We start from the raw sequence: 14,933 nt of genomic DNA on the forward strand, positions 1-14,933 counted from the left end.
AGTTCTACGTTACTAACTTTTAAGTTAAGAATAGGATTTGAATTGATAACTCATAAGCCAGTCTCTCGAATGTGTATATATTTATGATTATAATGACAAAGGTTGATTTGATTTACATTTCAAAATGAATATTTCCTAAAAGTTTGTCTGCAATAGAAGAGAGATTAACTGAAAGAAGTTTCATATCATTAACTTATAAATTGTTTAAGAATATTCAATAAATATTTGTTAACGAAAATGTAAGCTTCCCCTAAACTTCCTTCCAAAATTACAATAAAAAGTTAATAGTCAAATATTTTGGATTTTTATTTAACTATTCTTTATACTTGTTTTAATATTAGCTTCAGACAAAACTAATAAAAGTAGATAGAGTAAAAACTGCCCAAAATGGAAAACCTGCCTAAAAGAAAAAATTCTTAGAAATGCAGCGATTTTGTGTTCGAAACAGAAACCTGCCAAACTGGAAAAAATATTTGGAACCGCATGAATCCAGTTTACACAGGTTTCACTGTACTTAAAGAAATAATTTTCTGTCACATTTAATTTTTAAACCCTTACTACTTAAATTTTAAATCAAGTATTCTCCAACGTATGCTTTTTGAAGCAAGAATAAACTGAAACAAATACATTGTTAACAAAACTTTGTAGATTATCATTTATGTGGTATGTTCAAAAAGTTCACAGAAAATATTTTTATCTCCTTTTCTATTAACTCTATATACATTTACACAACATTACCCTCAAATGTCCCGTAACTCCTCATTTGTGACCATCTGAAGTGCACTTTTCACAGTACCTCATCCTCACTGATGAATTTTCAGCCTTTTGTGTGTGCTTTTATGCAGGGAAAGAAGTGGATTTCCTAAGGTGAAGATAATATTTAAAAATTGAATTTTTATTAGACCATTATATTTTAAAACACAAATACATATGCTTATAACTTTTGAAATTATCATTTTTTGAAAAAAATACTGTTGTAGTTCCATTTGTAATTTTAAAGTTGCCTCCACTTCACCCAGAAAGGAGGATGGCCAGGTTTTATTTTTACAGCATTAAAAAGCCCCCTTGAAAATATTAAACTTTTATTCTTTTCGATTTTTTTTTTATTAGAAGTATATTTTCAAGTTATTTGTTGAGGTGTCTTCAAAGGGATATTTGTTCTTTGTTCGATACTGAACATTTTCACATTAAACCTTATTCCAAAATCTCACTTTCGCCATGTCTTGAAATACATACTTAAACACATTGCAAACTGATTGTGACATTGTCACATTGCAAACTGTGACTGGTACATAACGTGACTTTGTACTGTTCATAGTTGTTGAGTATTAAAAAAAAATGTGAAACGTTCTCTCTCCACCTACACACACTAAGACATTTTCTAAGAACTTTTTGAACAGACTTTGTGTAACAAAAATCAACATAAATTTTGGAGTGAGAAAAATGCTTCCTTAAATTAGTCATCATTTTACTACAGTTGTCAAATTTTAAAGAGGGTGACATGCTACAAATTAATTAAATGAGTGCAGAACAGACAAAAATTTTATTAATAAAACACACCTTTAATAATCCAGCTAATAAAAATTAATAATATAATAACGTTTTCAATCGTTTCTTAACGATCTTCTTCAGTTACCATAACATAGAATAAAATCAAACACAAAAAAAAACATAAGTAAAAAATAAATACGAAATTAAAATATAACTTTTTTTCAGCTTAATTTATATTTTTTGTTTATTTTATCAGCATAGCTACTTTTCCGTTATTTATATTTTAATTTCGTATTTATGTTCTTTTTTGTGTTTGATTTTATTCTATGTTATGGTAACTGAAGAAGATTGTTAAGAAACGATCAAAAACGTTATTATATTATTAATTTTTATTAGCTGGATTATTAAAGGTGTGTTTTATTAATAGTATATTTATCCAGTTCGTTTGTTATATAAGACAAAAATTTTGGCAAGTCTGTTGTAATTCTGATATACCAAATATAGAAAAATAAAAGGGTTTGAGCAACTAAGCATAAAAGGATGAAGCATAGAAGATACACAAAACTATAGATGAGAAATTAAAACATTATTTGCATAGTAATAACAGAGAAAATAGGTTAAAGAAATGCCAACAAGAAACTAAAAACACAAGTTTCTAATAATAATAATAATATCAATAAAATATAATAAAGAGTATAGAGTTAGAGGTCGATTTTCACTGCAACAGAATCCTTGACAGTACAGACACAGAAATGACTCATTTCCACAATCATGGCACGTCACCGAATGATGTTCATTGTACGCTGAGAAATAAAAGACTTGCTAGTTTATGTATGAGAGACCTAGCTATAGATTTCATTGTTGATGCAATAATTGTTCATTTTTATTTTTTTAGATTTATATCATTACACATGGGTGTTCTTTTTACAAACAAGAAATCATCATCCCTTATTAATTTGATTAGTATTTTATAACTGAAAGGCTGGCATGACAGTGGTCTAACCATCTATGTTGGAACTGAGTTAACAGTGCCATACTTTCATGTATTAAGTATACTGTATAAATACGATTAAAAAATTACTAGAATTCTCTTTACGTATTAATAGAAAAAACTGTTATGTTCACCTTTCAATTGAAGGAAGTTCCTTGTATGTAGTCGTACTAAGAGTTGTCAGTGTGTTGAATAAGAATGTTTGATATAACATTATATACATGTTGATTGCATATTTGTAAGTATTGATCAATGCAAAAACAACATGAATGTTTTGCACTGATCAATACTTGATTCTTCCATTTGCCATAACGAAAGCCAAAAACATTCTCTTTTCCATTTGCAGCTAAATTTCACAATGGCAATTTTGTTGTGGCTTTGCCATTTACCGCTGCAGATTCTGTCGTAGTGACAACCAGCCTTAAAACTTAAGATTGGAAATATATTATTTAGATGAATTTAATAAGAATAAAATTTAAAAAACAATGGTGATATCTTTATCCAGAAAAACAATTTATTACAGAATTAACATTTTCAACCTGTTTGATATGCCAACACCAGCTTATATGTTTATATATATAGTGCAAATGTATAGATAAGTAAAGAAAATATATTCTGAGGTTTAACGTAAAATTGCCTTTTCTAGAAGTTTTCTAATGGCTATACATAAAATTTAAAAAACTAAATTCCAGATATGAATTTTAATGTTGAAATTTGACATTTATTACAATAAATTTTCATTTTTATGATCTAGAATCAGAAGTGATAAAATAATCATAAAATTATTATAATAAAATTTAATTATTCTCTGCAATAATTTTCTTCATTTCAATTATCTACAATCATACTTTAAATAATAATATTAATTGTAAATATTTATTTTACTACACTAAATATAAGCATTATTTTATTTAAAATATATATATGCACACACAGACAGACACACAATTATTTTATGTTAATTAAACACATCTAAAAGTCAAGTAAAAAACAAAAATTAAATTATTTATTAAATTTATATATATATACAGGATATACAGAAAATAATTTCCATTGTTTAGAAAAAAAAAAAATTATAAATAATGGCTACGGAGATCTAAAAACTTGTGATTTATTCTTCAACAGATATAGAAAGCCGTTTTTGCATTTATGTACTACTTGCAAGCATAAAATATTTAAATGTGGTGATTCAGATACATTAGCTGCAGGAATCATTCTGTCTAAGACACTAAATTTTTTGTAAGCTTAATTATTAAAAACATATAATTAGGAAATAAGATATGGTAATTATAATGCAATATTTTAACTTTTTAGGTTGACGAATTTTCAAGGTTGTTTGCCCAGACTTGATTTTGAGTTCTCTATATACGAGGCCGATCACCTTAACCTCTGATAAAAACAGTTCGAGATATTTATTGATAAGTCTTGAAATATTATTTTCCAAACATCCTGTATTAACAATTAATAAAACACTTTACATCTTATTATAGTTAGAAGGAAAAAAAACACAAAACAATGGACAGATTAACAAACAATTAGAGAAACAATGAAAGAAGTTCTTGCATACTTTATCAAAAAAATGCATTTTATGATTTATCAAGAAAAAGAAAATAAATGTTTTTTTTTTTTTTTTAGTTTAATTTACCAAAAGATCCTATTACTAAATTTAATATTGTCAAAGTTTTGAAAAAGAAAATTATTTCATTAAAATAATCTTAAGTTTAGAATCAATAATAATGATTCAAATCATGTATGATTTTTTCCAATGAATCTGAGACAATGTTTTCAAACTTTAAATACTGTTAATAAATTATTCTGATAAAAATTATTTTATGATAAATGTATTTTTTCGATAATTTGAATTTAGTAGCTTATACTGTCCACAGATATTAATTAATACTACGTATGTATTAATTAAATGATTTTTAGACACTTTTCAGTCAGAAATTTAAACAAAACTATAATTGCACCATGCATTACAGATGATGTTTCCTTTGTAAATATGAGAAAGATGAATTAATCAAATAATCTAGTAGACAATTTGAGTCATGTCTTACAGTTTATTTTCCCCTTTTAATCTTATACAGATAAAAAAATTCTTTATGGAATTTTAACTACCATTTTATTAGAGATAAAATCGAATTAATTTGTAAAGAATAATTTATCTGTAAAATTTTTGTATTTAATTTTCTACGAATCAATAAATACACAATAATATTCTTAAGACATATCAAGTAAACAAGATCTAAAAAAGTATCATGAAAAGATTTCCAATTGTAGTAAAAAAAGCTATTAAAACCGATTGGAAATTTTTTGGCAGAGACATACTTATATAGATTCGATGCACTTGATACATTCTCAAAATATTATTATATGATTTAGCTTATCCTCCAGTGAATAGACAAATATATTGTGGTTTTTGTCTTCCTACTTGAAAAATGTTAATAATGTTTCTTCAATTTTTACTGCTTTGTCAGACATTTTTGAAAATTTAATATTAAATCATTTGGAATTATTTCATATCCTCGAGTTTAAATTAATGAAAGTATATTGTGTATTCAAATTTAATAAGAAAAACATAAACTCTGATAGAAATATTAAAGTTCTTGAAATTAAGTTAAATGAACATTTACTTAAAACAGTTTTATAGATGCATAACTTAAACTGAACACTAAATTGAAGTGTGATAAATGATTTGTTTTTAATTATGAAAAAAATTATTATAAAACAATGATAATCATGTAAAAAAAATACAAACATGAATAACATGAACAATTTTCAAAAGAAAAAAAGGAAAGTAAACAAAATCTTTTTGAAATATATAACAGTGAAATTTAAGACACCACAAAGCTATTTATCTTCATTTTGACATAATAAAATTAAACAACACTATATATAAATCAACAAATTGGCAAAATTTATTATGTTTTTCCAAGAATATGAATTTAAATTTATTTTGATTGGTGTATAATTCATAACATCACAATCCTTCTTTCTTGCTTTATCACTAATGAGGAATTTTACTTCTTACAACAATTTTTACATAATATAACATACAACATATATTATAGTTTATATTTTAAGCTTTGTATTAAGTAATTTTGATCTCTGTTAATTTTTATAACTTCTTAAACATAAAAATTTAATTTTTGAAAAATGCAAATTATAGTAGTTACGAAAATTTTATGTTCTCAATACAAAAATTTTGTTTTCAATTTTATTTAATATATGGATGTATAATGTGCATTGAAAAATATAATTGAAAGAGGAAAAAAAAATTCAATGAAATATCTATAATAGTATCATATAATTACGATTCAATTATCTAAATCAACAATTAACCAAAAAATAGAAAATATATGATAAAACATTACTATATTACCATTTGTAACAATCTGTTTAAATTACAGAGTTAGTGTTATCAAACTAATTTAAACTGGAGCAAATTATACTGATAATTTAAACTCGAAATGCATATATGTTATTTTTTGTATTAGCAGAAATAATTAACAAGATTAAAAACCCTACAATGTCCATAAAACAAAAAAAATATATCAATTTGTGACTTACTACTATTTAAAAATCTTTCTTATTGTACAATAAATCACAGTAAACAAAGTACAGTGAAATACTGTTAACCCAGCATTGTCAGGACTGATGCAAGCCAGTTTATTGAATACATTGCCTTATGATGTTTTTCTGGTTTTTTTCTCTGGACACTATTTTACATATCACATGTAAAACTGTACAAATCTGCTGTTTATGATTGTTTAACATGCTATTTCAATTTTTTCAGGCTATTCTTACTCTTAGCTGGCTTGAAACAAGAACATTATTCTTACTTTGTGCTTTGTACATTTTTATTGCATGCAAATACAGATGAGCTCTAAATTATCAAAGTACACTAACGGTATTCTACAGTAGCAGTTTCCATGATAATTACCAATTCCAAGTATCCCACATATTTCTCTTCTCATATCAAACTTGTGCACTAGTGTCCTTGGAAGTCTTTAGAAAAATCATGCACAAGCTAACTGGTTTTACCTAGCATTGTCATGTCTCCTGGTCTTCCTCTGTTTCCACAATATTTATATTGGAAGTTGTCGATGACAACAGTAAAGAAAAACATGCCAATAACCCCAATGACATGCTGGAAGTGCTGGCTTAAAGGAATTTCACTGTGCAAATAAAATTCCACATTTCAACTCTGAATAAACTTTCACAAAACTTTCATCTAAGCAAAAATTATCAATTTAAATTTTATTTTATTTGAGATATATACAACTAAAATGAAATAATTAGATTTATAATGCACTTTATTATTTTAAATGCAAAATGTTTATGGTACTAAAAGATAAACTAACAACAAAATTTCAAATGTGTGTTGTAAACTGATGACTACAAACTTAAAGAATTTGAAAATTAAAATTTTTACTATCTCAATCATAACATAACATATACATTTTTTTGAACATCTATAGAATTGCCTGTTAGTATAGTATATCAAGTAAGTATTAAATGCATAATTCAAATAATTCTTTGATAAAAAATATGTGAATTTGAAAAAATAATACTATTCTTATCTAATAATAATTTGCAAAGAATCCTTACTAATTTATTTTGTGATAACATTTACATAAGCATTGTATCTGATGAAAGACTATAATTTTGATAGAAACAGCACAGATGCAGACACAGTTTACAATATATTTTCTCTACTAGTCCTACTAAAGAGAAAATAAAAAAAGTCACCAGAGGATATGCAGATGATAAGAAAAAAAAAACAATCCTAATAAAATATAAAATAATTAATATGAATTAAATTGGATAAATTATCCAACATAATGGATTATGCATGTGCAGTACAATAAGATTATCACTAATGCATTATTTTGTAATTATATTTCAATTTTCAAATGCATCAAAATTGAATAATACACATTTAATTTTTTATCATTTAACAACATGGTGAAATTGAATTCATCACACTCCAATTTTCCATCATACTCTTTTGATCAAATATTTGAGATATTCATAAAATCTATGCAGTTTAATAATATTGTGTATAGTTTACTGATGTTTAAAACATAATATATAGTGAAATCTGCTAATGTGACCACTGAAGAAACTAGCTCAAAGTGGTCACATTAGAGGTTTACTGTGTTTTGAAATTAAACACATATTTTATATTTTGTTCCATTTGTTTTAGATCTGTCAAAATATCAATAAGAAATTATGTTATATGAGGTGAAATCATAATAAAACTATATATAGCTTAGATCAAGTTATTCTCTTTTAATAACTCCCTGTAATCTACTTTTAATCGTATTTAACATTTGCAATTCCATAAATTAAAAAATTTTTGAATTAAGGAGAATATTACAAAAGAGATACAGCTGTTTCCAATCATATAGGAAAGCTAAATCTCTGTTTGCACTTTGTATGATATAAAGAAAACTTTGCTAATGTTTTTTCTGTGGATTGTATGTTCATTATAATTAAAAGAATGTTTTTAAAATAAAACTTTATCAAATAATGCTTTTAAACTAATTATATTTAAATTAAAATGGCTAAATTTGTTTGTGTAAAAATTTGTGTATTTCTACATAAATATTCAAACATATTCATCCAATGTAAATGTTTACTATAATTTGTATTATAGATATTAATTTTAAACAAAATGAATTGCAGTATTTTGACAGTTCTGTTAATAATTTTTTGTTTTAAATATAATAATTAATATCAATCAAAATGATAAAAGATAAATATTTAATTTGCTAAGATCTTTTGGCAAATAGAGATTTTTGTTAAAATTTCCAATTTAAAACCAAAAACGTGTTATATAATAGAAAAGAAAAGAATTATTATATTCATAAAATAAATCCATGCAATACTTACCTTGTAGCAAAAGGAAGAAACCATTTTTGTTTGTCTTCTCCAAAAACTTCAATAAAATTAGCATATTTACCCAAACTAAACCCATTTTTATCGGGACCATATCTGAATATAGGAGGTCGAAAGGATTCTGTTGAAAAAAAAATTAAAAATCTATATTACAGAATAACAAAATAATTTAAATAAACAATAATTCAATTGATGAAGATGTGTAACTGATAAGGCTAATATTAGTGTCGAAATGAATAGTATATTCGGCCTCAGGCCGAATACCGAATATTCGGCCAGGTGCGTGGCCAAATAGTCAAATATTTGGCCAAACTATTTGGTTTGATTAACGCACGTACGAAAATTGGCGCGCAAACCGCATTATGGCAAGGACCCTGCTCTCTATTGGCCTGCTATCACTACGCTTCAACAATCGTGTTAATTCTTGACAGTTGTAGCAGACAGACAAGAATGTCATGGCAGTATGTGATAAATGATATCAAATGTGGATAGCAATGAAATGACCTACACGTGTAAATAGTGGAAAGAGAACAGAGAAGGACCGCGAAAATGTAAAAATGAATATGAAATTGAGTTGATAGCATAATCGAACAAGTCGAGGCAGCTTATTGGTGCGAAATTCACAGCCGTCAATGCCAAACAATTGTTGTCATAGACTTTGGAAAGCTAAATGCTCATACTGAAAGTCACTTAGTGTGCGCGGGCGAAATCCTGGGGCCGTTCGGGCTACCAAGCTGTATTGAATCAGCGAAATCATAACTGAGACTTATACCGACGTCCTATCTGTCTCTTTTCACCGTGCTATGAGTCACATAATTGTAAAATGGGAAATCTACGACGGAAAAGTGACGAATCAAAAGTATCACAAACGCATATTATGATGTGTGCATAGGCATACGTGGACTAGAGCGATAGAGGAAAGAGAAAGGGAAAAGCAAAGACGAGCACTTAAAAAGAAGGACAGGCAGGGTCAGACCCTCAGATGTGCGATAATTCTCAAACAAATAGGTGTGTACATGTGCTGACCGTTGTAATTATAAATTGTGAATACATATGACTAATATTATTTTCTTTTTTTATTTTGTGCATGTTATAAGTTATAAATAAATATAAACAAACAACACTAACCCGATAACATTAAATCTAAATACCAAAATGATTAATTTACTGTGCTTTCGTTATTTCTTACTTCTGTTTTTAGGTATTCGGTATGCGGCCGAATAGCGAAAAATAGGCTGAATAGTAACCGAATATTCATTACATCACTAGTTAATACTAAACAAAATGTAACAACATTTAATTAATGTATATAATATACAATAACAAAATATTGTTATTGAAATGTAACAACATTTAATTAATGTATATAATATACAATAACAAAATATTGTTTATACAAGCAGCCAATAAAATGCAAAGAAAATTCTTTTTATTTTCTTTCATTCTTTGCTTTTTATTTATTTATTTATTAATTTTTGATTTCATTTCTGAACTTTGAAATTTTTCACTTCATTTTTTAATAAAATTGTCCATGATCAACTTTTTTGAAAGTTAAAATATGCAAAGTAATATTTTCAATTAGTAGTTATCACATCATTTACACAAAAAGAACATGCAATTTTAAAATGCAGTGTGGTCCTAAAGACTGATGCAGTTTTCTACTTCAGTGACTAAAGATATACAAATGTTAAAAACAAGAAGTAAATAACATCTAATAGTTTAAATTTTGAAGTTTTTTATGTAATAATTTTTTACCAATGTAAGACTAATTTATTTTATTTTATAGATTTCATTAGTGAATGTGTGATAGTAAAAAACAAAGAAAAAAGTAAACTACATTAATGCTTTTTAGCAATCAGAAACTACACCAGTATAACAAGTCCCATTAATAAACAAGGTCCAAGTAGACAATATAAAAACAAAAAGTAAACTACATGTTTTGACTTGCAGAATTAAAGACAATAGCAGCTGTTAGAAGGAAGTCATTATGGTAAATATGACATAATGAATGGTCTAAATGCAGTTACTTTCTATTCAACTATCACTATTATGGGTAGAGTGTGGATTATGTAAGTAAGAGCAAGAGTACGCTAAGTGTGTTTTGACCTAAAAAGTCCTTATGCATCCCATGAGAGATTTACTTCAGAAGTCTGACCTCTTAAAAAAAAAAAAAAAAAAAAAAGCAGACTTCTGAAGTCTTAACAAGGCTGAACAATTGATGAACTTTACAAGGGCCTAACAAAGTGAAACCCAGATGGACAAGCCTACCCGAGCAAAGATCTGCACATTCACAAATAAGATGCAAAGGAGTTTCCTCAGCAGATGGCTGAGGAGAAGAGTTTCAGTTGGTACAGATGTTTACAAAAGTAATCAAAACCAGTAACAATGTTGACCAAACAGCAAACATGATTCCTGTCAAAAGATGGGAAATCCTTAATTGGCCTTTAGAGCAGGTTAGGCAAAAGACATTTGCTCAGTTTTAAACCAGAAGTTAACTTCCATTGCTTAGGTTGATTGGAGTAGTCCAATGTATAACAGCTCTAAAATGTATTATAGAAAATACCAACAACTGGATTGGACCCTTCAAAATTATATGAAACATCCTGTTTGGCCATTAAGTCAGCACTTATATTACCAGCAATATCCTCATTTCCTGGCATCCACAAGAAAAAGACCCTATTATGGGTAGCCAGTTCATTGAGGCACAAACAGAAGTGCTGAAGAAATCTGACAAGAATCTAGTGCCTTTATGAGAGCCTGACTGTCAAAAACAATGTGAATAGTCTTATTAAGAGGACCTCTACGTAAAATAGTGCAAATACACTAAATAATAGCTAGCAACTCTGCTCAAAACAGTGGGACAAAGAAGCCCTACCTAGCTGCTCCCACAAATGTCAAAACTGATGTCCCTTCCATCTGTAAACCAGACTACATCCTGTGAATAAAAGATTACCCTACCCATTTAACTTAATTACTGCAGTCTTCTGGACAGTTTCCCAAAATAATGTTCAAAAGCTCCCTAAGCTTTTCACGGGCTGACAAGACATCCAAGCGTGGGCTCTCTGCCCCAGTGTTTCCAGAACTAGATGGACACACCATCTGCCCTTATACTACTTAAACTATCTTAAAACTAATAACTTATAACTTAAACCAAGAAAAAGAACAGGAGAACCGACAACCAAAATACTGCAAAGCAGTATAACCAAAAAACCCGAAAATGGGAAGCCTAGAAAGATGAAACTAACGGGGGGAACAAAGCACATACTAAGGGAATGAATTACAAAGGGAAAATTAACTACAAAAAACAGAAACCAGAAAAAAGCCAAAATACTAACTAACACCAAAAAAGCTATGAAAACAGCTAGGCAGTTGAAACTGGCCTAGTAAGGCTTACATATAAATTTACAACTGAAAGGGCTGGAGAAAAACGCAGAAAAACCTGAAAAACCAAAAATACTACAATTCAGATAAAATACCGCAATGCAGTAAAACCAGAAAAACCCAAAAAACTCGAAAACTGGTTGACCAAGAGAAACCAAAATTATAGGGGAAGCTAAACACCTGAAGACCTAACTAACTACAAAAAGAAAACTATCTAACTTATACCTAAACTAAGATAAGACTGACTAACTAACTGAAAAACACCCTAAAAACTGAAAATTTACAAAAGAATTCAGCAAAAAACTAGAAGGAAATTGAATGAAAGTTGAAAAGGAGTAAAATTAAATTGATTAAATCAAGAAACTAACCCTTTCTGCCTGGGAACACCAAAACAGAAACAGAGCTAGCCAAGCCTAACAGCTAAGTCTAACAGATGAAAAAACATGTGAAAATGAAAAATCTAGCCCATTGAGAACAAAAAACTGACTCAAAATCTGAGCAGTAACACAAATGCTAACTAAAATGACAAAAAACAGCATGAAAAACATTCAACAGAGCCCAAGAAACACAAAAGTAGACCTCAGCAAAAAGCTCACCAAACACAGGCAAGAAGCAGGCAGAGGAATTTATCAACAAAAAAGTTCTTACCAATTGCAACTTATTTTTTGACTCTCCCATGTATTTTCCATTATAAGTTTACAAATAGTCTAATGTCGCATTGATACTAATACCTATGATCACTATAAGTAGCATTTGAACTATAGCTCTTTATATTAATGTTATATTTTGAAAAAGATTGTTGTCAATATTCAATCATTGACAACCACTCTTTGTTACTTTAAGATTATCAAGCAAATAATCTTAGTTATGAAATTTGAATCTAAAAATACAAATAGCTATCAGGTTCTATCAATTTAGCTTAGTTTGTGCTTTGTATGTCAGTATACCTCGAAATAATACAGAATTCACAATCCTCCTTAGTTCATTTTCATCATTTGAAGTATCCCCACAAACATTAAACTGTTCATGAATCATTTTGTCTTTCACAGTATTAGAAAATCAAAACCTCTTTTTCTTAGTGACCATATTTGATAAAGTAGAATTGCTTTGCTACATCTTATTGCCTGTTATAAACAAATGACTATTTCCAATGGGCTACTGTTACAACCTTACTTTACAGCATAAGCTGATTGTTCACAAGGTGGTAGTAAATCATTTTACAATGGAAAATACAATGTAAATATTCACTGTTATTAGTGATATTAACTGAAAGTTATTATTCCTGAGATTAACTAAAAATATATAATGCAGTTTCAATTTATAAATAATCTTTAATATATTTTAACTATATCAAATAAAAACTTTAGGACAATAAATTCAAAAATTAGACATACCAAGAGTTGATCTGTTCACAGATACTAAGTAACAGTGATAACCAAACAGTGATACTAAACTGATAGCAAACATCACAGAAACAAAGAAAAGAAATAATATGTGAAATTTTCCCCAACCTTCCAAGTCATTCTGTAAAAGAAAAAAATATTTTTATATGATGATAAATAAGGTCCTTTAGTGAATTACAAAAGTTATTCATATAATATAAAAGTAATTATACTCACTGTCCAAAATTTTATAAAATATTGAAGTGTTGTTGCGGCAATGAAGACACAATATATTAATGCATAGCCCAGAAATAATATAAAGAATTTGTAATTTGTAAATGATACACAGTTATTAACCCTATAATAAAAAATTAATCTTTATTTATCACTCAATTTGTTTCTTTATATAATCTTATAGATTAATGTATTAAAATAAATAAATTAGACTGGGTTAAAAACAACAACAACAACAAAAAAAAAAAAAAACAATAAAACTCAGTAAAATTAAATAATTTCTAATTGTAAAATATATATGTTAGACCAGTGATTCCCAAACTTTTTCGAGCCACTGCCCCTTGGTTCCATAAACTTATACCCAATATTTACTAGACCTGTGAGGAAGGTTTGGAAATATTCTTAGAAAAAATTTTCTATGAACCTCACATTTTGTGTCCTTACTGTATATTGTTCTCAACATCTGAAAACCATTAAACGCAATGCTTCTTCTTACTCATTTTAATGGAGGAAATGGGAAGGTTGTCAGTGATCCCTAATACTTGTGTGAACCGCCGGGAGGGTGTAGGACTCCCGATCCGGCAACAGGTTGTTAAACCTTCTCACTGTCAGGATGAATGAAAGTTTATCCCTTTCCCGCTGTAACAGGATTTTATGTTTTGGGTCGAGTGGCGGAGGGAGGAGTGCCGTCGGTAAGAAGACAGGTGATATACGAGTAAAAGAGGACAACAATTTAACAAGATAACAAAGATTTATTAGCTACATAGATATTACAATAACTAATTTCAAAGGGAAAAATCTGAGTCCCTGAAACACGAAGAGCCGAGAGAGAGTTCACAAAAATTTGTTCCATACCTCTTTATGTCTTTTAATATTCTTGAGGAAAAAGATTATGATATCCAACGGGTTTTTAGAATAAGGATAATAATTTTGCAGGACACAATATATCAATTGGACACAATATTCGTAGGACACAGTATTAAAGTGACGGCAGATGAACGACTCCCCTGAGAGGGGGAAGCAAGTGGTTTTTATAGTTTCATCGTGGGAGAATGGTCATGTGACCAATTGTTGTGAGGTAAAAGGTACGCGGATGGGTCAAAGTTGTTCCCGGGCCCATGCTAACTATCAACTTTGGAGTTGGAATGTGGGATTAGTTTCGAAATGGATGGATGTTTACTTTAAACGAAAGGGGAGATCGGAATTTTTCCCTTTTTTTAAGTTAGGTTTTAGTTTAGAATTTAAAGGAAATTTAATTGGGGGTTTAAAAAAATGCTGTATATTAATCAGAAAATTCGGTAAAAATTCCAGATTTCACACTTGTCTATGGTCACTATTTGGTCATTACAATGCCTCCAGCACCCCCTGCTTCTTTTCGCCCTACTAGATTAAGTCACTGCCCACAGGGGTTGGTAGCGCCCACTTTGGAAACCATTGTATTAGACTACTTAACCAAAAACTTAAATAAAAAGAGAATTGATTTAAAAATTTTACTTTTACTTTATCTCTTTATGTAATTTTCATTAATAATTCAATAAAATAAAGAATTT

The 14,933-nt window shown here is 28.4% G+C and overlaps 1 protein-coding gene across 3 annotated transcripts in view; it reads right to left on the reverse strand.

Annotated features, from left to right (window-relative positions):
- Positions 1–14,933, reverse strand: part of LOC111639278 (palmitoyltransferase ZDHHC15-like) — a 76,440-nt gene that overhangs the window by 24,831 nt on the left and 36,676 nt on the right. For all 3 annotated transcript variants that reach the window (XM_023385131.1, XM_023385125.1, XM_023385116.1), the window contains exons 7-9: positions 13,387–13,507; positions 13,162–13,291; positions 8,381–8,507 (exon numbers count right to left, since the gene is read on the reverse strand). In XM_023385131.1, coding sequence (XP_023240899.1) covers positions 8,381–8,507; positions 13,162–13,291; positions 13,387–13,507 — 378 coding nt within the window. The remainder of the gene's footprint in view (positions 1–8,380; positions 8,508–13,161; positions 13,292–13,386; positions 13,508–14,933) is intronic.

This window comes from Centruroides sculpturatus, unplaced genomic scaffold (genome assembly GCF_000671375.1).
Source record: "Centruroides sculpturatus isolate CEXI.00-Female unplaced genomic scaffold, Cexi_2.0 scaffold186, whole genome shotgun sequence".
NCBI lineage: Eukaryota > Metazoa > Arthropoda > Arachnida > Scorpiones > Buthidae > Centruroides > Centruroides sculpturatus.